This window comes from Pleurodeles waltl, chromosome 9, assembly GCF_031143425.1.
Source record: "Pleurodeles waltl isolate 20211129_DDA chromosome 9, aPleWal1.hap1.20221129, whole genome shotgun sequence".
Lineage (NCBI taxonomy): Eukaryota > Metazoa > Chordata > Amphibia > Caudata > Salamandridae > Pleurodeles > Pleurodeles waltl.
In genome coordinates, this window is record NC_090448.1 from 934,522,670 (window position 1) to 934,550,276 (window position 27,607).

Here is a 27,607-nt window from a genome sequence, read left to right on the forward strand (position 1 = left end):
GTCTTGATCAAACTGGGAGTCCCCTGCTCTATTTTAAATATCATTAGAGATCTCTATACTGGTAATTATGCCAGAATTAGATGGGGTCCGCAAGGTGAATTAACTGAAGAATTTCCCACTGCCCGTGGCGTGAGACAAGGTTGCGTACTCGCCCCTACTTTATTCCTTCTATTTATAAATGCATGCATTCCCTATCTCATGGAGTGTTCCAATGATTCCCCCGGAATAGGAGGGTAGAAGATTCCTTGCCTCCTATTTGCTGATGACACCTTGCTGATATCCCAAACAGCTACAGGCCTTTCAACCCTTCTTTCGAGGTTTTTGGATTTCTGTAATGACCATGGCCTGGAAATCAGTCGATTAAAAACTAAATGTATGGTGTTTGGGGATAAAAAAAAGGCAGGATGCGGCGACCTATTTACCTGGAGGGTGCCACGCTGGAAAGAGTTGGTGATTTCGACTATCTAGGTCTGAAACTAGAAGATTCACATAAGTGGCACTCTCATCCCCAGAAAGCAAACCTCGGCTTGAAACAACGGGTGAGTGGTATCGTAAGATTTGCAGCTAGATCTTCTAGCTTCGCCATGACGCCTGCTATTGAAATATATAAATCACAAGCAAGGGGAGGGGATCCTTTATGGAGCTGAACTGTGGGGCCATTGCAATCTAGACGATTTGACAAGGGTGGAAAACTCTTTCTTAAGGATGTTGTTGAGTTCCCTTCAGTACCCCAACGCTTCCTATTCGAAAGGATCTAAATTTGCCTCCCATTAGCCAGATCGCTGCTCTCAGGCCTCTGTTGTTTTGGATTCGCCTATGGTCACTAGATTCTTACTCCCTACAGATGCGGGCTAGCTAACTTGATGGACAATACCACTAGTTTAAAAATCAAGTGGTGCGCGTATGTAGAACGGACCTTCGTACTACTTGGTTTGGGGTCATACTGGAAGGATCCGTTATCTATTCCAAAAAATGCGACACAGACTCTGAAGGATGCATTTTGGCTTAATGTCCAACTTACACAACTGTCTGCAGTCTCATCATCATCTATGACTGGCAGCTTTCTCAAAATCAAATGCCACTATGAATCTGAGCAATATATGGCACAGTACTTTCTCCACGTGCATTGTATACCAGATTTAGGATCGGTTCTCTTCCTCTGCGCAGCCTAACGTACAAATGGACTAATACTAGTTGCACCTCTAAGATGTGCCCGATGGGTTGTGCCATGGAAGAATCCATAACCCATGTCCTCCTTCAATGTTCTGCATACCATAAACAGAGGGCTCGTTGGATTATTCCATTATGTAGAAAAATGGGTTTTAGGAACTGTCTATTGGCTCTGAGAGGTTTTAAATCTGATTCATCTGTTTTAGTGGCTTGCTGCTTGGCAAAATATTTAGAATCTATTTGGTATTGCAGATTGAATATGCCCCCCAAAAAAGGGGAAAATTTAACAATAGACATTGGGAGTGGTCACTGATGAACTCACTTGTGTATTTCAATGTATGCATTTATCAATTTCTTATTGTTCAATGAATCTTTTATGTTTATATATTCTTATACCTTTTAAATAGAAATGTTTTATTCTTATCTTATTTATTGTGTCTAGCTAGGTATGCATTTGACTCCTGATACCTATCATGAAAATGTTTGCATTTCGCACGATCCCATAATATGGTATGAATTTTTAGAGGGAAAATGTTTATATGTAGTTCAACATTTTACTTCTGAGGATTTTTATACATAGCTTGTTCTTTTGTAAAATTATGAATTTGTGAATTGTGGTGTGCTTTTATGGTATTTATCTTTACCGAAATAAAGCGAACAAACGTTCACTGAGGTGAGTATTATGCATTTCTCCTTTGTTAGCTCAGCATCCCAATCCAACAACTTTAAACAAGGAAATAAAGACTACATTTCCCATGAGTGTTTAGAAAAATTCATAGTCCCATCCACTGATGGCCATGCACCAACAACTATATCAACATCATTATAGAAAAACACTTCCTCTGACTTCGTCTGAAGTGTAACACTCTCTCTCGTGGTTAGAATTCTTGCTTCTGTTCAGCTCCTAAATGAAAATAAACAAGGTTTTAATCCCCCCTTTTCATACCATAAGAGTTCATCAGCATTTTAACATTTGAACACAGTGGAACAGCAGTTTGGGAACGCACTGTAAGCATAACATATTTTAGGAATACTGAGAATTAGTGCTAAAGCGCATGGGCTTCTCCCCTAAACATGGTAACATTGGTATATGCCCAATTGGCACATCTAATTTACCTGTAAGTCCCCTGTAAAGTGGTATACCAGATACCCAGGACCTGGCAATTAAATGCTACTAATGGGCCTCCAGCACTGATTGTGCCACCCACTAAAGAAGACTTGTAAACATATCTCAGACCTGCCACTACAGAGCCTGTGTGTCTCACCGCCACCTCGTCTTGGCTTTCAAAACTTCTTTCCAAGCCTTAAACTCCCCTTATCTTATACATAAGCCACCCCTAAGGTAGGCCCCAGGTAGCCCATAGAGCAGGGTACCATGTAAGTAAAAGGCAGGGCGTGTACTTTTTATGTTTTACATGTCCTGGTAATGAAAAACTCCCAATGTAGTTTTTCATTACTGTCAAGCCTGCCCCTCTTATAGGCCAGCATTGGGGATTCCTTTAAATACTTTAAAGCTATAATTCCTGATCAGAGAGTACCTGCATCATGTTTAGTATAATTGGAATGGTAATGATAAATCCTCTTCACTGGTAAACTCAAATTTATTACTATTCTAGAAATGCCACTTTAAGGAGGTGGACATTTCTCTGCTCTCACTGCCCTGCGTGCCTACAGCCTGTCTCCATGACATATCTGACCTGGGATAGGTGACGGCTACACTTGTGCATTCCCTCCAGACACCCACAATACAGGATACTCAGCTGCATCTGCATTCATCTTCATACGGATGGGTCTTCCTAGGGGAGAGGTTCAGAAGGGCTCACACTTAGATTTCAAAGGGTAGTGGCCACTGTAGGAGGTTGGCTCTGTATGTGCTATTTCAAAGTAAGGAATAGCATGCACAGAGTCCAAGGGTTCCCCTTAGAGGTAAAATAGTGGTAAAAATAGATAATACTAATGCTCTATTTTGTGGTAGTGTGGTCGAGCAGTAGGCTTATCCAAGGAGTAGTGTTAAGCATTTGTTGTACATACACATAGACAATAAATGAGGTACACACACTCAGAGACAAATCCAGCCAATAGGTTTTTGTATAGAAAAATATCTTTTCTTAGTTTATTTTAAGAACCACAGGTTCAAATTCTACATGTAATATCTCATTCGAAAGGTATTGCAGGTAAGTACTTTAGGAACTTTAAATCATAAAAATTGCATGTATACTTTTCAAGTTATTGACAAATAGCTGTTTTAAAAGTGGACACTTAGTGCAATTTTCACAGTTCCTAGGGGAGGTAAGTATTTGTTAGGTTATCCAGGTAAGTAGGACACTTACAGGGCTTAGTTCTTGGTCCAAAGTAGCCCACCGTTGGGGGTTCAGAGCAACCCCAAAGTCACCACACCAGCAGCTCAGGGCCGGTCAGGTGCAGAGTTCAAAGTGGTGCCCAAAACACATAGGCTTCAATGGAGAAGGGGGTGCCCCGGTTCCAGTCTGCCAGCAGGTAAGTACCCGCGTCTTCGGAGGGCAGGCCAGGGGGGTTTTGTAGGGCACCGGGGGGGACACAAGCCCACACAGGAATTTCACCCTCAGCAGCGCGGGGGCGGCCGGGTGCAGTGTAGAAACAAGCGTCGGGTTTGTAGTGTTAGTCTATGAGAGATCAACGGATCTCTTCAGCGCTGCAGGCAGGCAAGGGGGGGGTTCCTCGGGGAAACCTCCACTTGGGCAAGGGAGAGGGACTCCTGGGGGTCACTTCTCCAGTGAAAGTCCGGTCCTTCAGGTCCTGGGGGCTGCGGGTGCAGGGTCTCTCCCAGGCGTCGGGACTTAGGATTCAAAGAGTCGCGGTCAGGGGAAGCCTCGGGATTCCCTCTGCAGGCGGCGCTGTGGGGGCTCAGGGGGGACAGATTTTGGTACTCACAGTATCAGAGTAGTCCTGGGGTCCCTCCTGAGGTGTTGGATCTCCACCAGCCGAGTCGGGGTCGCCGGGTGCAGTGTTGCAAGTCTCACGCTTCTTGCGGGGAGCTTGCAGGGTCGTTTCAAAGCTGCTGGAAACAAAGTTGCAGCCTTTCTTGGAGCAGGTCCGCTGTCCTCGGGAGTTTCTTGTCTTTTCGAAGCAGGGGCAGTCCTCAGAGGATGTCGAGGTCGCTGGTCCCTTTGGAAGGCGTCGCTGGAGCAGGATCTTTGGAAGGCAGGAGACAGGCCGGTGAGTTTCTGGGGCCAAGGCAGTTGTCGTCTTCTGGTCTTCCTCTGCAGGGGTTTTCAGCTAGGCAGTCCTTCTTCTTGTAGTTGCAGGAATCTAATTTTCTAGGGTTCAGGGTAGCCCTTAAATACTAAATTTAAGGGCGTGTTTAGGTCTGGGGGGGTTAGTAGCCAATGGCTACTAGCCCTGAGGGTGGGTACACCCTCTTTGTGCCTCCTCCCAAGGGGAGGGGGTCACAATCCTAACCCTATTGGGGGAATCCTCCATCTGCAAGATGGAGGATTTCTAAAAGTTAGAGTCACTTCAGCTCAGGACACCTTAGGGGCTGTCCTGACTGGTCAGTGGTGACTCCTTGTTGCTTTCTTTGTTCCCTCCAGCCTTGCCGCCAAAAGTGGGGGCCGTGGCCGGAGGGGGCGGGCAACTCCACTAAGCTGGAGTGCCCTGCTGGGCTGTGACAAAGGGGTGAGCCTTTGAGGCTCACCGCCAGGTGTCACAGCTCCTGCCTGGGGGAGGTGTTAGCATCTCCACCCAGTGCAGGCTTTGTTACTGGCCTCAGAGTGACAAAGGCACTCTCCCCATGGGGCCAGCAACATGTCTCTGGTGTGGCAGGCTGCTGGAACTAGTCAGCCTACACAGACAGTCGGTTAAGTTTCAGGGGGCACCTCTAAGGTGCCCTCTGTGGTGTATTTTACAATAAAATTTACACTGGCATCAGTGTGCATTTATTGTGCTGAGAAGTTTGATACCAAACTTCCCAGTTTTCAGTGTAGCCATTATGGTGCTGTGGAGTTCGTGTTTGACAGACTCCCAGACCATATACTCTTATGGCTACCCTGCACTTACAATGTCTAAGGTTTTCTTTAGACACTGTAGGGGTACCATGCTCATGCACTGGTACCCTCACCTATGGTATAGTGCACCCTGCCTTAGGGCTGTAAGGCCTGCTAGAGGGGTGTCTTACCTGTACTGCATAGGCAGTGAGAGGCTGGCATGGCACCCTGAGGGGAGTGCCATGTCGACTTACTCGTTTTGTCCTCACTAGCACACACAAGCTGGCAAGCAGTGTGTCTGTGCTGAGTGAGAGGTCTCCAGGGTGGCATAAGACATGCTGCAGCCCTTAGAGACCTTCCTTGGCATCAGGGCCCTTGGTACTAGAAGTACCAGTTACAAGGGACTTATCTGGATGCCAGGGTCTGCCAATTGTGGATACAAAAGTACAGGTTAGGGAAAGAACACTGGTGCTGGGGCCTGGTTAGCAGGCCTCAGCACACTTTCAATTGTAAACATAGCATCAGCAAAGGCAAAAAGTCAGGGGGCAACCATGCCAAGGAGGCATTTCCTTACAGCCACAGCCTACACAAAGTGGCTGATTACCCGCCACTGATAGTCTGGAGCCAGGGCTGGGCTATAAGGGGGTCCTGTGCACTTCAGAGAAACCTTTTGAAGTCATCCTCCTCATCAAAAGCACTTTCTAGTATAACTACTGGGTCTCTGACCTCCCAAAAAGTCAGTACCCTCTGGACTTAAAAGAATCCAAGCTGGAGTAAAGCCTGCTGTGCAGAAGGACTGCCATCTTGCTGGACTGGACTGTTCCATGGTGCTGCTACTCTGCCTGACAGAACTGCCCTGCTGACCTCTGCCCAGCTGCAGGAAACAAAAACTATCCTCCAGAGCGACTCCAGTGGCTTGCCTCGTTTTCCTCGAGGTTTCGGGGACATCAAAGACATTGAGTGGTGCTCATCCTAACCCCTATGCCGCTCTGCTGAATAATTTCGCTAAAGGAATACCACAATGAACATGGTGCCTAATTGTAGCCCTGTTCTGCTCTGCCAAGGTAGTGTTTGCTGTACAAGGATCCCCAGCCCCCCACGAGTGAGAACACTGACTCCACCCAAGCTTGCGGTGCTCTGCTGAAGTGGTGTTGGCTGTCAAGGAGGAGCCCAGTGTTGAACTTCACCTCAGGACTTCTCTGGGTAAGCGCAGAGCTCTCCTCGTGGTCCTGCCGAAGCGACGTTGGCTGCTGGGAGGCAGCTGCGACATGTGCGAAGGCTTCCCCATTGCCTCCCCCATTCCACCAGGGGGAGCTGTAAAGAAATAGCTCCCTGTTGCAGTTACCCCCCACTTTTTGCCTAAAACTGATGCTGACTTGACTGAGAAGTGTGCTGGGACCCTGCTAACCAGGCCCCAGCACCAGTGTTCTTTCACCTAAAATGTACCATTGTCTCCACAATTGGCACAACCCTGGCACCCAGGTAAGTCCCTTGTAACTGGTACCCCTGGTACCAAGGGCCCTGATGCCAGGGAAGGTCTCTAAGGGCTGCAGCATGTCTTATGCCACCCTAGGGACCCCTCACTCAGCACAGACACACTGCTTGCCAGCTTGTGTGTGCTGGTGGTGAGAAAATGACTAAGTCGACATGGCACTCCCCTCAGGGTGCCATGCCAACCTCACACTGCCTGTGGCATAGGTAAGTCACCCCTCTAGCAGGCCTCACAGCCCTAAGGCAGGGTGCACTATACCACAGGTGAGGGCATAGGTGCATGAGCACTATGCCCCTACAGTGTCTAAGCAAAACCTTAGACATTGTAAGTGCAGGGTAGCCATAAGAGTATATGGCCTGGGAGTCTGTCAAAAACGAACTCCACAGCTCCATAATGGCTACACTGAATACTGGGAAGTTTAGTATCAAACTTCTCAGAATAATAAACCCACACTGATGCCAGTGTTGGATTTATTAAAAAATGCACACAGAGGGCACCTTAGAGATACCCCCTGTATTTTACCCAATTGTTCAGTGCAGGACTGACTGGTCTGTGCCAGCCTGCTGCTGAGAGACGAGTTTCTGACCCCATGCGGTGAGAGCCTTTGTGCTCTCTGAGGACAGAAACAAAGCCTGCTCTGGGTGGAGATGCTTCACACCTCCCCCCTGCAGGAACTGTAACACCTAGCAGTGAGCTTCAAAGGCTCAAGCTTCGTGTTACAATGCCCCAGGGCACTCCAGCTAGTGGAGATGCCCGCCCCCTGGACACAGCCCCCACTTTTGGCGGCAGGTCCAGGAGAGATAATGAGAAAAACAAGGAGTCGTCACTGGCCAGTCAGGACAGCCCCTAAGGTGTCCTGAGCTGAGGTGACTCTGACTTTTAGAAATCCTCCATCTTGCAGATGGAGGATTCCCCCAATAGGGATAGGGATAGGGATGTGACCCCCTCCCCTTGGGAGGAGGCACAAAGAGGGTGTACCCACCCTCAGGGCTAGTAGCCATTGGCTACTAACCCCCCAGACCTAAAAACGCCCTTAAATTTTGTATTTAAGGGCTCCCCTGAACCTAAGAATTTAGATTCCTGAAACTACAAGAAGAAAAGGACTGCTGAGCTGAAAACCCCCTGCAGAAGAAGAACAGAAGACACCAACTGCTTTGGCCCCAGTCTTACCGGCCTGTCTCCTGCCTTCCAAAAAAAACCTGCTCCAGCGACGCTTTCCCCAGGACCAGTGACCTCTGAATCCTCAGAGGACTGCCCTGCTTCAAGAAAGACAAGAAACTCCCGAGGACAGCGGCACTGCTCCAAAAGAACTGCAACTTTGTTACAGAGGAGCAGATTTAAAGACCCCTGCAAATCCCCGCAAGAAGCGTGAGACTTGCAACACTGCACCCGGCGACCCCGACTCGACTGGTGGAGAACCAACACCTCAGGGAGGACCCTCCGGCGACTCCGAGACCATGAGTAACCAAAGTTGTCCCCCCTGAGCCCCCACAGCGACGCCTGCAGAGGGAATCCCGAGGCTCCCCCTGACCGCGACTGCCTGAACCTAAAGTCCCGACGGCTGGAAAAGACCCTGCACCACCCAGCACCTGAAGGAACGGAACTTCTGTGCAGGAGTGACCCCCAGGAGGCCCTCTAACTTGCCCAGGTGGTGGCTACCCCGAGGAGCCCCCCCCCCCCTTGCCTGCCTGCACCGCTGAAGAGACCCCTTGGTCTCCCATTGAAATCTACAGAGAACCCGACGCTTGTTTGCACACTGCACCCGGCCGCCCCCGCGCTGCTGAGGGTGTACTTTCTGTGTGGACTTGTGTCCCCCCCCGGTGCCCTACAAAACCCCCCTGGTCTGCCCTCCGAAGACGCGGGTACTTACCTGCTGGCAGACTGGAACCGGGGCACCCCCTTCTCTCCATTGAAGCCTATGTGTTTTGGGCACCTCTTTGACCTCTGCACCTGACCGGCCCTGAGCTGCTGGTGTGGTGACTGTAAAGAAATGGCTCCCTGTTGCAGTTACCCCCCACTTTTTGCCTGATACTGATGCTGACTTGACTGAGAAGTGTGCTGGGACCCTGCTAACCAGGCCCCAGCACCAGTGTTCCTTCACCTAAAATGTACCATTGTATCCACAATTGGCACACCCTGGCATTCAGATAAGTCCCTTGTAACTGGTACTTCTAGTACCAAGGGCCCTGATGCCAAGAAAGGTCTCTAAGGGCTGCAGCATGTCTTATGCCACCCTAGAGACCCCTCACTCAGCACAGACACACTGCTTACAAGCCTGTGTGTGCTAGTGAGAACAAAATGAGTAAGTCGACATGGCACTCCCCTCAGGGTGCCATGCCAGCCTCTCACTGCCTATGCAGTATAGGTAAGACACCCCTCTAGCAGGCCTTACAGCCCTAAGGCAGGGTGCACTATACATAGGTGAGGGTACCAGTGCATGAGCACTGTGCCCCTACAGTGTCTAAACAAAACCTTAGACATTGTAAGTGCAGGGTAGCCATAAGAGTATATGGTCTGGGAGTCTGTTTTACACGAACTCCACAGCACCATAATGGCTACACTGAAAACTGGGAAGTTTGGTATCAAACTTCTCAGCACAATAAATGCACACTGATGCCAGTGTACATTTTATTGTAAAATACACCACAGAGGGCACCTTAGAGGTGCCCCCTGAAACTTAACCAACTATCTGTGTAGGCTGACTGGTTCCAGCAGCCTGCCACACTAGAGACATGTTGCTGGCCCCATGGGGAGAGTGCCTTTGTCACTCTGAGGCCAGTAACAAAGCCTGCACTGGGTGGAGATGCTAACACCTCCCCCAGGCAGGAGCTGTGACACCTGGCGGTGAGCCTCAAAGGCTCACCCCTTTGTCACAGCCCAGCAGGGCACTCCAGCTTAGTGGAGTTGCCCGCCCCCTCCGGCCACGGCCCCCACTTTTGGCGGCAAGGCTGGAGGGAACAAAGAAAGCAACAAGGAGGAGTCACTGGCCAGTCAGGACAGCCCCTAAGGTGTCCTGAGCTGAAGTGACTCTAACTTTTAGAAATCCTCCATCTTGCAGATGGAGGATTCCCCCAATAGGGTTAGGATTGTGACCCCCTCCCCTTGGGAGGAGGCACAAAGAGGGTGTACCCACCCTCAGGGCTAGTAGCCATTGGCTACTAACCCCCCAGACCTAAACACGCCCTTAAATTTAGTATTTAAGGGCTACCCTGAACCCTAGAAAATTAGATTCCTGCAACAAGAAGAAGGACTGCCCAGCTGAAAACCCCTGCAGCGGAAGACCAGAAGACGACAACTGCCTTGGCTCCAGAAACTCACCGGCCTGTCTCCTGCCTTCCAAAGATCCTGCTCCAGCGACGCCTTCCGAAGGGACCAGCGACCTCGACATCCTCTGAGGACTGCCCCTGCTTCGAAAAGACAAGAAACTCCCGAGGACAGCGGACCTGCTCCAAGAAAAGCTGCAACTTTGTTTCCAGCAGCTTCAAAGAACCCTGCAAGCTCCCCGCAAGAAGCGTGAGACTTGCAACACTGCACCCGGCGACCCCGACTCGGCTGGTGGAGATCCGACACCTCAGGAGGGACCCCAGGACTACTCTGATACTGTGAGTACCAAAACCTGTCCCCCCTGAGCCCCCACAGCGCCGCCTGCAGAGGGAATCTCGAGGCTTCCCCTGACCGCGACTCTTTGAACCTAAAGTCCCGACGCCTGGGAGAGACCCTGCACCCGCAGCCCCCAGGACCTGAAGGACCGGACTTTCACTGGAGAAGTGACCCCCAGGAGTCCCTCTCCCTTGCCCAAGTGGAGGTTTCCCCGAGGAATCCCCCCCTTGCCTGCCTGCAGCGCTGAAGAGATCCCGAGATCTCTCATAGACTAACATTGCGAACCCGACGCTTGTTTCTACACTGCACCCGGCCACCCCCGCGCCGCTGAGGGTGAAATTTCTGTGTGGACTTGTGTCCCCCCCGGTGCCCTACAAAACCCCCCTGGTCTGCCCTCCGAAGACGCGGGTACTTACCTGCCAGCAGACCGGAACCGGGGCACCCCCTTCTATCCATTCTAGCCTATGCGTTTTGGGCACCACTTTGAACTCTGCACCTGACCGGCCCTGAGCTGCTGGTGTGGTGACTTTGGGGTTGCTCTGAACCCCCAACGGTGGGCTACCTTGGACCAAGAACTAAGCCCTGTAAGTGTCTTACTTACCTGGTTAACCTAACAAATACTTACCTCCCCTAGGAACTGTAAAAATTGCACTAAGTGTCCACTTTTAAAACAGCTATTTGTCAATAACTTGAAAAGTATACATGCAATTTTTATGATTTGAAGTTCCTAAAGTACTTACCTGCAATACCTTTCGAAGGAGCTATTACATGTAGAATTTGAACCTGTGGTTCTTAAAATAAACTAAGAAAAGATATTTTTCTATATAAAAACCTATTGGCTGGATTTGTCTCTGAGTGTGTGTACCTCATTTATTGTCTATGTGTATGTACAACAAATGCTTAACACTACTCCTTGGATAAGCCTACTGCTCGACCACACTACCACAAAATAGAGCATTAGTATTATCTATTTTTACCACTATTTTACCTCTAAGGGGAACCCTTGGACTCTGTGCATGCTATTCCTTACTTTGAAATAGCACATACAGAGCCAACTTCCTACAGTGACTTTGGGGTTGCTCTGAACCCCCAACTGTGGGCTACCTTGGACCCAAAACTGAGACCTGTTAGTGATTTACTTACCTGCTAAAAATAACAATACTTTACGTCCCCCGGGAACCGTGAAAATTGCACTGTGTCCACTTTTAAAACAGCTTATTGTGTTTTATGTAAAAAGTATATATGCTACTGTGATTATTCAAAGTTCCTAAAGTACTTACCTGCAATACCTTTCAAATGAGATATTACATGTAGAATTTGAACCTGTGGTTCTTAAAATAAACTAAGAAAATATATTTGTTTCTATAACAAAACCTATTGGCTGGATTTGTCTCTGAGTGCGTGTTCCTCATTTATTGCCAGTGTATATGTACAACAAATGCTTAACACTACTCCTTTGATAAGCCTACTGCTCGACCACACTACCACAAAATAGAGCATTAGTATTATCTCTTTTTGCCACTATCTTACCTCTAAGGGGAACCCTTGGACTCTGTGCATGCTATTCCTTACTTTGAAATAGCACATACAGAGCCAACTTCCTACAGGAGCCATCTTGTGGAACCTGCTTAACCCCCAAAAAGAGTGCTTTTCTCACCTTTTTGTCTCTAAGTGGAGTTGCTGCTGTATGTGCGTGGCAGCGTCTCCCCTTTGTCCACTCCAACAACTGGCATTAACCGGGTCCGTAGTGGCCCACAAAATACCCCAACCGGTTGTGACACCCTGGCCTCCTTTGAAATCGCAGAGGGCCGATGCAGAGCCAACTGGCACACACTGCACCTGTTAACAGACATTACCGTATTCAGAGCACGATTGATTCATACAACACTGCTTCTGAGGTTATTAACTTAATCAATACTGCATAATGTAGTGATTGTTTTTGTCATCTTGGTCTTGATTTACATAGACGAATAACCATTATTTTTCATAAACATGTGTGGAGTCTTTTGTGGTTTTCATTGTGTGTGTGTGTGTGTGTGTGTGTGTGTGTGTCTAACACAAATACTTAACACATTGCCTTTTAATCTAAGCCACACTGCTCTGTGCCAAGCTACCAGAGCGGTGAGCACAGGTTAATTCAGGTTGTGTATCTGACTTACCCTGACTAGGATTGTGGTCTCTACTTGGACACGGTGCATACCTCTACCAACTAGAAATCCAGTTTCTGGCGCTTACCGTTGGCTACTTCTGGGGCATTAGATGGTCCTCTGAAGGCACCCTTGTCGTCTCTACCGCACCTTGTACTGCGGAAGTGGAAAAATCCCCCTAGTCCTGCCACTGAATAGATCTCTTGGTGTGTAGTTTGTGGGGAGCTGTGTTGTAGGACCAGCCGGATGAATCTCCTGCCTCCCCTGGCCCCTCCCAAAATCTTCTGACCAAAGACCTTAAGCACAGATTGCTGCTCTTTGTCCAGGGAAGAGAACTTAATGAATTTTGAGAGTTCTTTAATAAAAGGTTCAGAACAGACTCCCATTTGCCACCTGGCCTTCTTCCGAGGTGGCTAGCTTCCCCAACTTGGAATCTATTTTGATCAAATGTGACCTCTTGCGCTCTGAGGAAAGGGCGCAAATGGCATTCCCAAGTAAGCACCAAGCACGTTGGGCCCACCCTGAGAAGATGGGGGGAGGGGTCAATGAGAATACCAGTTACCTATGCTTCCTCCTCTGTATCAAGTATTTTAGTAAGGGATCCCATGACATCCAGACCTTTCTCCTGACAGAACTTCTAAGAGCAGTCAAGGCCTTTCTTCGGGTCCTTAATGAATTTTGCTATGAATGTGGCCATCTTTGGGTAAGGGCTACCTTCTCCACCAAAGAGGGCCTATTCTCCCCACAAGTCTTGCCCAAACCTCTTTATATAGAGGTTTGCTAATGTGACTGTCCACATATTGAACTAACTTTCCCTCTGGGGTACAGTCCAACGAATGCAGCTGATAGATATTGTCAGGGTTGAACACGCCCAGGGGTGGGGAGGCAGTGCAATTGACACCTCCCTTCCCCACCCTCCCTGTGGTGACAGTTACCTGGAGATTCATACCTGGGATGCTTGGGGCCGCCTTCTGGCTTCCATGGTCTGCTTGATTCTGGTTCATCCTCAGGATCCGCATTGGCTGAGTCTTCCCTGGAATCATCTCCTGTAGGGAGGAAAGAGTTATCGCTTGGGTTAGTCCCAGTATTCTCACCTCCGGGACTATCTTGGGTCTCCACCAGTCTATTCAAGAAGGCTAAGTACACTCTTTGAATGGGTCAGATGGTGGAGGCTTCTCGGAATGATTTGTTTACAACTGGACAAGGGCCAGAGACTTTTTGGGTGCCCAGTGGGGAAAGGTACCCTCTCCTCCTTACTGTAGGTATTCACACTAGTCTTAGCCCCCAGCAACAGTGTTGTTGATTTAATAGGCTCTAGCACGGAAGATACGGCCCTTTGGAAAGAGGCGTCCAAGATTTCCACTAGCCCTTCATTAAGGGGCAAGTATACTTGGTCTTCCTCCATCGTCAGTATTTGCTCTTGGGAATTCTCCATGTTATACACAGGGCGAGTTAGGCCTGTAGGCGTATCTTGTATGGGATTGGCCATGCTTATTTGGTAAAGATCTGCCTCAAGGTAAAAATGGGCCATAATGAAGATTAATCATGGGAACTCCACTGTCTCAGAGAGTCGACAACTGGAGTTAATGAGCACTTACTCAGTAAGAATCTGCATAAGGGAGGAAGTGCAGACCTGCTCTCACTGCTCAGAATGCGTAAGTGCGTACCAGCAAGACGTGCGTCCTCCCCACACACGCCCTCATGTGATTTTCTGGTATCGCATCAGCAGCGCTGCTGTCCCCGGTGGGCTTCAGAGAAAATGCTAAGCAGCACCCCGAGGTAGTAAAACACACCTCCTGCCACACAGAGCTCTGCCTGAGGATACAGGGGTAGATCTCTGCTGTGGCCTGCGAGCTGCAGCCTATACAACATCACTCTTGTGCATAGAAGAGAGGTGCAGGGAGACATGAAAAACTATTGCACTGGTGGGTACAAGGCAATGACCGTTACCAAAATTTAAATCGGACAGCAATATCCTTGAAAGACCAATATCTATACAGTATGTAGGAAGTTGGCTCTGTATGCGCTATTTCAAAGTAAGGAATAGTATGCACAGAGTCCAAGGGTTCCCCTTAGAGGTAAGATAGTGGCAAAAAGAGATAATACTAATGCTCTATTTTGTGGTAGTGTGGTCGAGCAGTAGGCTTATCAAAGGAGTAGTGTTAAGCATTTGTTGTACATACACCCAGGCAATAAATGAGGAACACACACTCAGAAACAATTCCAGGCCAATAGGTTTTTGTTATAGAAAAATATATTTTCTTAGTTTATTTTAAGAACCACAGGTTCAAATTCTACATGTAATATCTCATTTGAAAGGTATTGCAGGTAAGTACTTTAGGAACGTTGAATAATTACAGTAGCATATATACTTTTTACATAAAACACATTTAGCTGTTTTAAAAGTGGACACACTGCAATTTTCACAGTTCCTGGGGGAGGTAAAGTAATGTTAGTTCTTGCAGGTAAGTAAACCACCTACGGGTTCAAATTGGGGTCCAAGGTAGCCCACCGTTGGGGGTTCAGAGCAACCCCAAAGTCACCACACCAGCAGCTCAGGGCCGGTCAGGTGCAGAGTTCAAAGTGGTGCCCAAAACGCATAGGCTTCAATGGAGAGAAGGGGGTGCCCCGGTTCCAGTCTGCCAGCAGGTAAGTACCCGTGTCTTCGGAGGGCAGACCAGGGGGGTTTTGTAGGGCACCGGGGGGGGGGGGGGGGGGACACAAGTCCACACAAAAAGTACACCCTCAGCAGCGCGGGGCGGCCGGGTGCAGTGTGCAAACAAGCGTTGGGTTTCCAATGTAAATCAATGGGAGACCAAGGGGTCTCTTCAGCGGTGCAGGCAAGGGGGGGGGCTCCTCGGGGTAGCCACCACCTGGGCAAGGGAGAGGGCCTCCTGGGGGGTCACTCCTGCACTGGAGTTCTGATCCTTCATGTGCTGGGGGCTGCGGGTGCAGGGTCTTTTCCAGCCTTCGGGATTTTAGTCAGGCAGTCTTGGTCAGGGGGAGCCTGGGGATTCCCTCTGCAGGCGTCGCTGTGGGGGCTCAGGGGGGACAACTTTGGTTACTCAGTCTTTGAGTCGCCTGGGGGTCCTCCATGTAGCGTTGTTTCTTCACCAGTCGAGTCGGGGTCGCCGGGTGCAGTGTTGCAAGTCTCACGCTTCTTGCGGGGATTGCAGGGGTCTTTAAATCTGCTCCTCTGGATACAAAGTTGCAGTCTTTGTTGAACAGGGCCGCTGTTCTCGGGAGTTTCTTGGTCTTTTGGAAGCAGGGCAGTCCTCTGAGGATTCAGAGGTTGCTGGTCCCAGGGAAAGCGTCGCTGGAGCAGTTTTCTTCTGAAGGAGGGAGACAGGCCGGTAGGGCTGGGGCCAAAGCAGTTGGTGTCTTCTTCTCTGCAGGGTTTTTCAGCTCAGCAGTCCTCTTCTTCTTTAAGTTGCAGGAATCTAATTCTTTAGGTTCAGGGAAGCCCTTAAATACTAAATTTAAGGGCGTGTTTAGGTCTGGGTGGTTAGTAGCCAATGGCTACTAGCCCTGAGGGTGGGTACACCCTCTTTGTGCCTCCTCCCAAGGGGAGGGGGTCACAATCCTATCCCTATTGGGGGAATCCTCCATCTGCAAGATGGAGGATTTCTAAAAGTTAGTCACTTCAGCTCAGGACACCTTAGGGGCTGTCCTGACTGGCCAGTGACTCCTCCTTGTTATTATCATTATTTCCTCCGGCCTTGCCGCCTAAAGTGGGGCCGTGGTCGGAGGGGGCGGGCAACTCCACTAGCTGGAGTGCCCTGCGGTGCTGGAACAAAGGGGGTGAGCCTTTGAGGCTCACCGCCAGGTGTTACAGCTCCTGCCTGGGGGAGGTGTTAGCATCTCCACCCAGTGCAGGCTTTGTTACTGGCCTCAGAGTGACAAAGGCACTCTCCCCATGGGGCCAGCAACATGTCTCTAGTGTGGCAGGCTGCTAGAACCAGTCAGCCTACACAGGTAGTTGGTTAAGGTTTCAGGGGGCACCTCTAAGGTGCCCTCTGGGGTGTAGTTTACAATAAAATGTACACTGGCATCAGTGTGCATTTATTGTGCTGAGAAGTTTGATACCAAACTTCCCAGTTTTCAGTGTAGCCATTATGGTGCTGTGGAGTTCGTGTTTGACAGACTCCCAGACCATATACTCTTATGGCTACCCTGCACTTACAATGTCTAAGGTTTGGCTTAGACACTGTAGGGGCGCAGTGCTCATGCACTGGTGCCCTCACCTATGGTATAGTGCACCCTGCCTTAGGGCTGTAAGGCCTGCTAGAGGGGTGACTTATCTATACTGCATAGGCAGTGTGAGGTTGGCATGGCACCCTGAGGGGAGTGCCATGTCGACTTACTTGTTTTGTTCTCACCAGCACACACAAGCTGGCTAGCAGTGTCTGTGCTGAGTGAGGGGTCCCCAGGGTGGCATAAGCTATGCTGCAGCCCTTGGAGACCTTCCCTGGCATCAGGGCCCTTGGTACCAGGGGTACCAGTTACAAGGGACGTACCTGGATGCCAGGGTGTGCCAATTGTGTAAAACAAAAGTACAGGTTAGGGAAAGAACTCTGGTGCTGGGGCCTGGTTAGCAGGCCTCAGCACACTTTCAATTCAAAACATAGCATCAGCAAAGGCAAAAAGTCAGGGGGTAACCATGCCAAGGAGGCATTTCCTTACACAGTACGAATTGACAATCAAGGAAAATCTGTGTTCGATGGCATATGTTGCTGCAGATACACATGTTTGGCACAGTCCGCTGCCTGGTGTTGGGCTCGGAGTATTACAAGTTGTTTTTCTTCGAAGAAGTCTTTTTTGGTCACGGGACCGAAGGACTCCTCCCTCTTCGGCTCCATTGCGCATGGGCGTCGACTCCATCTTAGATTGTTTTTTTCCGCTGTCTGGTTCGGACGTATTCCTTTTCGCTCCGTGTTTCGGTTCGGAAAGTTAGTCAGAATCTCGGAAGAAAGCGTCGGTATTGTTCCGTTCGGTATCGGGATAGTTAGGTACATCGACACCGATCATCGGAAGACTTTGGGGTAGCTTCGATTCCCCCATCGGGGCCTGGTCGGCCCGACCGCGTGCGACATCGAAGCCGATGGAACGGACCCCGTTCCGTTTCTGCCCAAAATGTCACAGTAAGTATCCTTATACAGATCAGCACTTGGTCTGTAACTTGTGCTTGTCCCCCGAGCACAAGGAGGATACCTGTGAGGCCTGTCGAGCCTTCCGGTCCAGAAAAACACTCCGGGACCGAAGAGCCAGGCGTCTACAAATGGCGTCCACGCCGACAAAACAACGTTTCGACGACGAAGAGGAAACATTCTCGGTTCCGGACTCAGAATCCGGAGACTCCGACGTCGAACAACAGCAACAAACTGTGAGTAAGACGTCGAAAAGTAAAACCATCGACAAAACGAAAGCCCAGGGGACGCCACTGCCAACAGGCCATGGCTCGACCCATAAAACAGGCGACCCGTCGAAGGCGCCGAAAAAGGACACGCCCATAGCGAAGACACCCGACTCCGGTCGAGGGACCGCCATGGAGCAACCTCGGAGCCGAGATAGCGGCTCCGAGAGTCAAAAACAAGATACCGGCACCGAAAAACATCGGCACCGAGAATCCATGCCGAAAGGAACAAAAATTCTGTCGGTGCCGAAACCGAAAAAAGATTCTCTCTCTGCGCCGAAAAATACCACACCTTCATCCTACTCAGAGGAACAAGGAATAAGTGGCCAGATGCACAGATTTGGACAAGAGCTCCAAAGTGTAGAATCAGACTACACACAAAAGAGACTGTACATCCAGCAAGACACAGGGAAGATATCAACCCTTCCCCCAATAATGAGGAAAAGAAGGATCAGTCTCCTCAAGGATGACGCACAACCACAAGCCAAAAGTGGTTAAAAAAGTCACGCCTCCGCCCTCTCCACTACAACAGGCATCGCCGGCACAAACACCGCCACAAATGCACTCACCAGCGCAAACTACCATAAGTCAAGATAATCAGGATCAAGACGCTTGAGACCTATACGACACCCCAGTGCCGGACAATGATCCAGATTCATACCCCACAAAGCCGTCACCGCCAGAGGACAGTACCTCATACTCCCAACTGGTGGCTAGAGCTGCAGAATTCCACAATGTCCAACTGCATTCCGATCCTATAGAGGATGATTTTTTATTTAACACCCTCTCGGCTACACATAGCCAATATCAATGTCTCCCAAAGCTACCAGGGATGTTACGGCACGCAAAACAAATTTTTGAAGAGCCCGTAAAATCAAGACCCATCACCCCAAGGGTGGATAAAAAATACAAACCACCACCCACAGATCCAGTGTTTATTACTTCGCAGTTACCACCTGACTCCGTAGTAGTAGGGGCAGCTCGCAAAAGAGCAAATTCCCATACATCTGGCGACGCCCCACCTCCGGACAAAGAAAGCAGAAAATTTGATGCGGCAGGAAAAAGAGTAGCATCACAGGCAGCCAACCAGTGGCGCATCGCAAATTCTCAAGCGCTGCTGGCCAGATATGACCGCGCACACTGGGATGAGATGCAACTTCTCGTAGACCATCTTCCCCAAGAATACCAAAAAAGGGCGCAGCAAATAGTTGAAGAGGGACAAACGATCTCAAACAATCAAATCCGCTCTTCACTGGGCGCAGCCGATACTGCAGCGAGAACAGTCAACACTGCTGTCACCATAAGGAGACACGCTTGGCTCCGCACTTCAGGCTTCAAACCTGAAATCCAGCAGGCTGTCCTTAATATGCCCTTCAACGAAAAACAACTTTTTGGCCCTGAAGTGGACACAGCCATTGAAAAACTTAAAAAGGACACAGACACGGCCAAGGCCATGGGCGCACTCTACTCCCCGCAGAGCAGAGGCTCTTTTAGAAAAACTCCATTTAGAGGGGGGTTTCGTGGCCAACCCACAGACACCACCAGCCAACAAACAAGAACCACACCATATCAGGGTTCCTTCCAAAGGGGAGGTTTCAGGGGATATAGAGGGGGTCAATTCCCAAGGAGTAGGGGAAGATTCCAGACTCCAAAAACACCTCCACCTAAACAGTGACTTTCAAGTCACGCAACCCCTTCACTCAACACCAGTGGGGGGAAGACTAAGCCAATTCTACCAATCTTGGCAACAGATTACAACAGACAATTGGGTATTAGCAATAATCCAACATGGCTATTGCATAGAATTCCACAAATTCCCACCAAACATCCCTCCCAAAACACGCAAAATGTCACCACAACATTTAGAACTTTTAGGACTAGAAGTTCAAGCACTACTGCAAAAGGATGCAATAGAGTTAGTACCAGTACAACAAAAAAACACAGGAGTTTACTCCCTGTACTTTCTAATTCCAAAAAAAGACAAAACATTAAGACCAATATTAGATCTCAGGACACTAAATACCTACATCATATCGGACCATTTTCACATGGTCACACTACAAGACATCATTCCACTGCTCAAACAGCAAGATTACATGACCACATTAGACCTAAAGGATGCGTACTTTCATATACCAATACACCGTTTTCACAGAAAGTACCTACGGTTCGTATTCAAAGGAATACATTACCAATTCAAAGTGTTGCCATTCGGAATAACAACTGCACCAAGATTGTTCACAAAATGTCTAGCAGTAGTAGCAGCACACATCAGGAGACAACAGATACATGTGTTCCCTTACCTAGACGATTGGCTAATCAAGACCAACACAGTAAAAAAATGCGCAAACGACACCACATGTGTCATACAAACCCTTCACAAACTGGGGTTTTCCATCAACTATACAAAATCACACCTAGAACCGTGTCAGACACAACAATATCTAGGAGCAACCATCAACACATCAAAGGGAATTGCCACTCCAAGTCCACAAAGAGTGCAGGCATTCCACAAGGTAATAAGTGCTATGTTTCCAAACCAAAAGATACAAGCAAAATTTGTGCTAAAACTTCTAGGCATGATGTCATCATGCATAGCCATTGTCCCAAACGCAAGACTACACATGCGACCCTTACAACAGTGCCTAGCATCACAATGGTCACAGGCACAGGGTCAACTTCAAGATCTGGTGTTGGTAGACCGCCAAACATACCTCTCGCTTCTATGGTGGAACAGCAAAAATTTAAACAAAGGGCGGACATTTCAGGACCCAGTGCCTCAATACGTTATAACAACAGATGCTTCCATGACAGGGTGGGGAGCACACCTCAATCACCACAGCATTCAAGGACAATGGGATATACACCAAACAAAATTTCATATCAATTACCTAGAACTGTTAGCAGTATTTCTAGCGTTAAAAGCCTTTCAACCCATAATAACACACAAATACATTCTTGTCAAAACAGACAACATGACAACAATGTATTATTTAAACAAACAAGGAGGAACACACTCAACACAATTGTGCCTCCTAACACAAAAAATTTGACAGTGGGCGATTCACAACAACATTCGCCTAATAGCACAATTTATTCCAGGAATACAAAACCAACTAGCAGACAACCTTTCGCGAGACCACCAACAAGTCCACGAATGGGAAATTCACCCCCAAGTTCTGAACAAGTACTTTCAAATTTGGGGAACACCCCAGATAGATTTGTTCGCAACAAAAGAAAACTCAAAATGCCAAAACTTCGCATCCAGGTACCCACACCGCGAATCACAAGGCAATGCTCTATGGATGAGTTGGTCAGGGATATTTGCATACGCTTTTCCCCCTCTCCCTCTCCTTCCATATCTAGTAAACAAGTTGAGTCAAAACCAACTCAAACTCATACTGATAGCACCCACATGGGCAAGACAACCTTGGTATACAACTCTACTAGACCTTTCACTAGTACCGCATGTCAAACTACCCAACAGACCAGATCTGTTAACACAACACAAACAACAGATCAGGCATCCAAACCCAGCATCATTGAATCTGGCAATTTGGCTCCTGAAATCCTAGAATTCGGACACTTAGACCTCACACAAGAATGCATGGAGGTCATAAAACAAGCTAGAAAATCTTCCACTAGACACTGCTATGCATCTAAGTGGAAAAGATTTGTTTACTACTGCCATGCCAATCAAATACAACCATTACATGCCTCTACGAAAGACATAGTAGGATACTTACTACATTTGCAAAAAGCAAATCTCGCTTTTTCATCTATAAAAATACACCTCGCAGCAATATCTGCTTACCTACAAACTACTCATTCATCGTCTCTATTTAGAATACCAGTTATTAAAGCATTCATGGAAGGGCTAAAAAGAATTATACCACCAAGAACACCACCAGTTCCTTCATGGAATCTTAACATCGTCTTAACAAGACTCATGGGTCCACCTTTCGAACCCATGCATTCCTGTGAAATGCAATATCTAACCTGGAAAGTCGCATTTCTCATTGCAATCACATCCCTCAGAAGAGTAAGTGAAATACAGGCATTTACCATACAAGAACCATTTATTCAAATACACAACAATAAAATAGTTCTAAGAACAAATCCAAAATTTCTGCCAAAAGTAATCTCACCATTCCATTTAAATCAAACAGTAGAATTGCCAGTGTTCTTCCCACAACCAAATTCCGTGGCTGAAAGGGCACTACATACATTAGACATCAAAAGAGCACTAATGTACTACATTGACAGAACAAAGCTAATCGGGAAAACAAAACAACTGTTCATAGCTTTTCAAAAACCACACATAGGAAATCCAATCTCTAAACAAGGCATTGCTAGATGGATAGTCAGATGTATTCAAACATGCTATCTTAAAGCCAAAAGAGAATTGCCTATTACACCAAAGGCACACTCAACCAGAAAGAAAGGTGCTACAATGGCCTTTCTAGGAAACATTCCTATGAGCGAAATATGTAAGGCTGCAACCTGGTCTACGCCTCATACGTTTACTAAACACTACTGTGTAGACGTACTAAATGCACAACAAGCTACAGTGGGCCAAGCTGTACTAAGAACATTATTCCAAACTACTTCAACTCCTACAGGCTAAACCACCGCTTTTAGGGGAGGTAACTGCTTTATAGTCTATGCCAAACATGTGTATCTGCAGCAACATATGCCATCGAACTGAAAATGTCACTTACCCAGTGTACATCTGTTCGTGGCATTAGTCGCTGCAGATTCACATGTACCCTCCCACCTCCCCGGGAAGCCTGTAGCCGTTTAGAAGTAGATCATAAATCTTAAACATCTGTACATTTGTAAATAATTATTATAAACTCTTAACGTACATACATATTCACTCCATTGCATGGGCACTATTTATAGCAAACAACTCCATCCTCCCCCCCCCCCCGCGGGAAAACAATCTAAGATGGAGTCGACGCCCATGCGCAATGGAGCCGAAGAGGGAGGAGTCCTTCGGTCCCGTGACCAAAAAAGACTTCTTCGAAGAAAAACAACTTGTAATACTCCGAGCCCAACACCAGGCAGCGGACTGTGCCAAACATGTGAATCTGCAGCGACTAATGCCACGAACAGATGTACACTGGGTAAGTGACATTTTCATTACCAGCTTTGAAGAAAAAGGAAGTGCTTTTCCTTAAGATGTCAATTTAGTTGTTGGTGTATGGCCATTGGTGGATTGGATTATGATTTCTTTTTTCTTTTTTTTTCCAAACACTCTTTGAAAATGTAGTCTTTATTCCTTTGTTTATAGTTGTTGGATGGTGCTGCTGAGCTAAAAAAAAAAAAAAAAAAGAGGAATGAATAATCTGATCCTGACCTAGAATTCTGTATTTGGAGACCGTTCCCTCTGGAGGAATAGTTTTTTACATTTGCTGATATCTTCAATGTAATTTCTAATTTAAAAAAAGTGTTTTCGGAGGAGCTTCAATTTTGCGTGACTGTCACTTTGAACAAGTTTTAGTTGTTTTGTAACTTTTACAGCAGCTGCAAGTGACCATTTTGTTTGAGAACGTGGTTGTGGCACTGTATAGAGCTTGAGTCCACAGCTTCAGGAGGGAATCCATTATAGGAGTTTTTATTAACATATACAGTTTTTTTGCCATAAGGATAAGATTAAAACATTGTATACTGCTTCCTGTTTAATACTAGGGTACATTACATTATTTTTATAATGTGGTTTCTGTAAGTTTCCTTTTGGACACAGATTATAAGAGTTTGTCTGTGAAAAGTAAACATTGATTTCTTTTGCTATGCAGGAAGAAGTTATGGTCCTGGAGAGAATATTATTACAGACAATAAAGTTTGATTTACAAGTTGAACATCCATACCAGTTTTTGCTGAAGTATGCAAAACAGCTTAAAGGTAAAGCAGATTTTCTAATCATGTTAAGTTTGTGTTTTACAGAATGGAAGACATGGTTTATTGTTATCCTTACTACTAACATGTTTAAATGATGGGCTTATGTACAGTCCTAGTTACATTTATGGGGCAAGTAGGATATTCTTCTTCTACTGCAAAGGTAACACGTGAGACGAGCTCAACTCAACATCCTAACATTTGCTAATCCAAAATATTACTTTTCAGTTTATTTATGTGGCCTCTTTTGGCAGTTAAGTACATACAGTGAATTGTTAAAAAAAACCTGTGTTTGAAGGGGCTGCTCCTTTCCATATCTTTGTGTCTGATTCAAATGTAAAATGTTGAAACGCGAATCTCTATATTCTGAAGCCTCGATTTACAGTCAGTAGCCAACGTCTGAAAATGGGAAGGTAATTCAGTATGGCCAAGGCAGGGCTTTTGTCTCTCTTCGGCATGAAGCTGATTTTTCTTTCATGGGGAATCACCATTGATTAACCACTGACACAAGCATGATCGTAGGTATCTATAGTTAGGACCTAGTTTCCATAGGAAACACATTTTTTGTTTTGCCTATAACTTTGGTGCCTTTTAGCTCACTTTAGCTGCTGTCTTAAGTTTCAGGATGATTCGTCAGGAAAAAAAGGGGGTCCTGAAACGTGTTTTCCCCCATGCAATTTCAGAGTAATTAAAGGATTAAAAAATATAGACATCAAAGGACGCAGATCCTTTGCTGACCAACTCGCAAGAGATCAGCAGATCCCGAAGGAGAAGCAATGCCCTGATTGGTTGGTGGCAACCTGACAGGAATTTTACAGCTGCCCTTTTGTTTCTTGGTCTGCACGAATGAGTGAAAAATAACTTGCATATAACCTGTGGTTTTATTTGCTTTCTTCACAGGGGACCCACCCAAGAAACAAAATGGTGGCCACAACTTTCCTCTGAGGTTATAGCCAGTCAATCAGGGCCTTGATTTTTTGCTTGGACCCATGGAAGTTACGCGTTTTTAGATAGCTGTAGTTTTTTTTCCCCCCCTTTAATACATCTAAAACTATCGAACCGATTTACACCACACAAAAAAAAAAATCTGCGAACCAAGATCTACCTTGCTGCCATATTTGGTGTAATTCCGTTCAGCGGTTTGGGCTATAGCCGTGTGCCTAAAGATTGGAACATCCCCTTAGACATAGAACGGAGGAAAACCCATTTTGGGACCCTGTAGGAAAGTCAGTTTTTTTGCATGGTTATCCCCTTATTTCGCCTTGTTTATCAATGTGCTTGGGCTGTTTTCACTAGGATCCAGCTAACCAGGACATCAGGGATTGTGCTCTCTCCTCTAAATTTGGTTGCTTTTGGTACCCTTTACACTCCACAATTGGCATACTGTTGTACCTCTGTAACTCCCAAGTATATGGTACTTGGATACCCAGAGCATTGGTACCCTTGGGCTGCAGCATGTATCATGCCACCCATGGGAGCCCACGCAAACTGTCTGAAAGCCTGCAATTGCAGCCTGCGTGAAAAGGTGCATGCTGGTCACTATACTAGATCACTGTAGGGTCACCCCTATGATAGCCCCTTTCTGCCCAACAGATAAGGGTGCAGGTTCCTGTGTGGGAGGTCATCCCTGCATGAGCAGAGGTGCCCCTTTGAACTCCAGTTCCAATGCACTGGACTTCGTAAGTGCCGGGAAGCCATTTTACCCATGTGCTGCCCACAGGTCGCTCACTACCCGTGTCCAGCTACATAATGGTAACTCTGAACCTATGCATGTTAGGTATCAAACATGTTGGAATCGGACCCGATACTAATGCCAGTACTGGTGGCATGATTCCATTCACTCTGGGGTCTCCTGAAAGGACCCCTCTACCGTCCCCGCCCCGTATTGCTCCCACCAGTCTTTCAGGGTTTGCTGGCAGCCCACGCTGCTGCAGCCCTTAAGACCGGTTTCTTCCCTATTGCTGCTTGACCAGCTCAAGCAGAGAAAGGCAGAACAAAGGATTCCCAGTAGTACAGGGGATGTGTAAGGAAATGCCTCCTTGGCATGGTTACCCCCTGACTTTTTGCCTTGCTGATGCTATGTTTTGATTTGAAAGTGTGCTGAGGCCTGCTAACCAGGCCCCAGCACCAGTGTTCTTTCCCTAACCTGTACTTTTGTTTTCACAATTGGCACACCCTGGCATCCAGGTAAGTCCCTTGTAACTGGTACCCCTGGTACCAAGGGCCCTGATGCCAGGGAAGGTCTATAAGGGCTGCAGCATATCTTATGCCACCCTGGGGACCCCTCACTCAGCACAGACACACTGCTTGCCAGCTTGTGTGTGCTGGTGAGGACAAAACGAGTAAGTCGACATGGCACTCCCCTCAGGGTGCCATGCCAACCTCACACTGCCTATGCAGTATAGATAAGTCACCCCTCTAGCAGGCCTTACAGCCCTAAGGCAGGGTGCACTATACCATAGGTGAGGGCACCAGTGCATGAGCACTGTGCTCCTACAGTGTTTAAGCCAAACCTTAGACATTGTAAGTGCAGGGTAGCCATAAGAGTATATGGTCTGGGAGTCTGTCATACACGAACTCCACAGCACCATAATGGCTACACTGAAAACTGGGAAGTTTGATATCAAACTTCTCAGCACAATAAATGCACACTGATGCCAGTGTACATTTTATTGTAAAATACACCCCAGAGGGCACCTTAGAGGTGCCCCCTGAAACTTTAACCAACTACCTGTGTAGGCTGACTGGTTCTAGCAGCCTGCCACACTCGAGACATGTTGCTGGCCCCATGGGGAGAGTGCCTTTGTCACTCTGAGGCCAGTAACAAAGCCTGCACTGGGTGGAGATGCTTATCACCTCCCCCTTGCAGGAGCTGTAACACCTGGCGGTGAGCCTCAAATTCTCACCCCCTTTGTTCCAGCACCACAGGGCATTCCAGCTAGTGGAGTTGCCCGCCCCCTCCGGCCACGGCCCCACTTTTGGCGGCAAGGCCGGAGGAGATAATGAGAAAAACAAGGAGGAGTCACTGGCCAGTCAGGACAGCCCCTAAGGCAACCTGAGCTGAAGTGACTCTGACTTTTAGGAATCCTCCATCTTGCAGATGGAGGATCCCCCCAATAGGGATAGGAATGTGACCCCCTCCCCTTGGGAGGAGGCACAAAGAGGGTGTAGCCACCCTCAGGGCTAGTAGCCATTGGCTACTGCCCTCCCTGACCTAAACACACCACTAAATTCTGTATTTAGGGGCTCCCCTGAACCTAGGAACTCAGATTCCTGCAACCTAAGAAGAAGAGGACTGCTAAGCTGAAAAACCCTGCAGAGAAGATGGAGACACCAACTGCTTTGGCCCCAGCTCTACCGGTCTGTCTCCCCCCTTCGGAAGAAAACTGCTCCAGCGACGCTTTCTCCAGGACCAGCGACCTCTAAATCCTCAGAGGACTGCCCTGCTCTAAAAGGACCAAGAAACTCCAGAGAACAGCGGCCCTGTTCATCCAAGACGGCAACTTTGTTTCCAAAGAAGCAACTTAAAGACAACAGCATTTCCCGCCAGAAGCGTGAGACTTGCAACACTGCACCTGGCGACCCCAACTCGACTGGTGGAGAAACAACGCTACAGGGAGGACCCCACGGCGACTCCGAGACTGTGAGTAACCAAAGTTGTCCCCCCTGAGTCCCCACAGCGACGCCTGCAGAGGGAATCCCGAGGCTCCCCCTGACCGCGACTGCCTGACTCTGAAATCCCGACGCCTGGAAAAGACCCTGCACACGCATCCCCCAGGACCTGAAGGATCGGAACTCCAGTGCAGGAGTGACCCCCAGGAGGCCCTCTCCCTTGCCCAGGTGGTGCAACGCTGTAGAGACCCCTTGGTCTCCCATTGATTTCTATTACAAACCCGACGCTTGTTTGAACACTGCAGCCGGC

General features: G+C 47.9%; 1 protein-coding gene across 3 annotated transcripts in view; it reads left to right on the forward strand.

Annotated features, from left to right (window-relative positions):
* CCNK (cyclin K) overlaps window positions 1-27,607 on the forward strand; it is a 357,987-nt gene that overhangs the window by 37,315 nt on the left and 293,065 nt on the right. For all 3 annotated transcript variants that reach the window (XM_069208291.1, XM_069208290.1, XM_069208289.1), the window contains one exon: window positions 23,586-23,691. In XM_069208291.1, coding sequence (XP_069064392.1) covers window positions 23,586-23,691 — 106 coding nt within the window. The remainder of the gene's footprint in view (window positions 1-23,585; window positions 23,692-27,607) is intronic.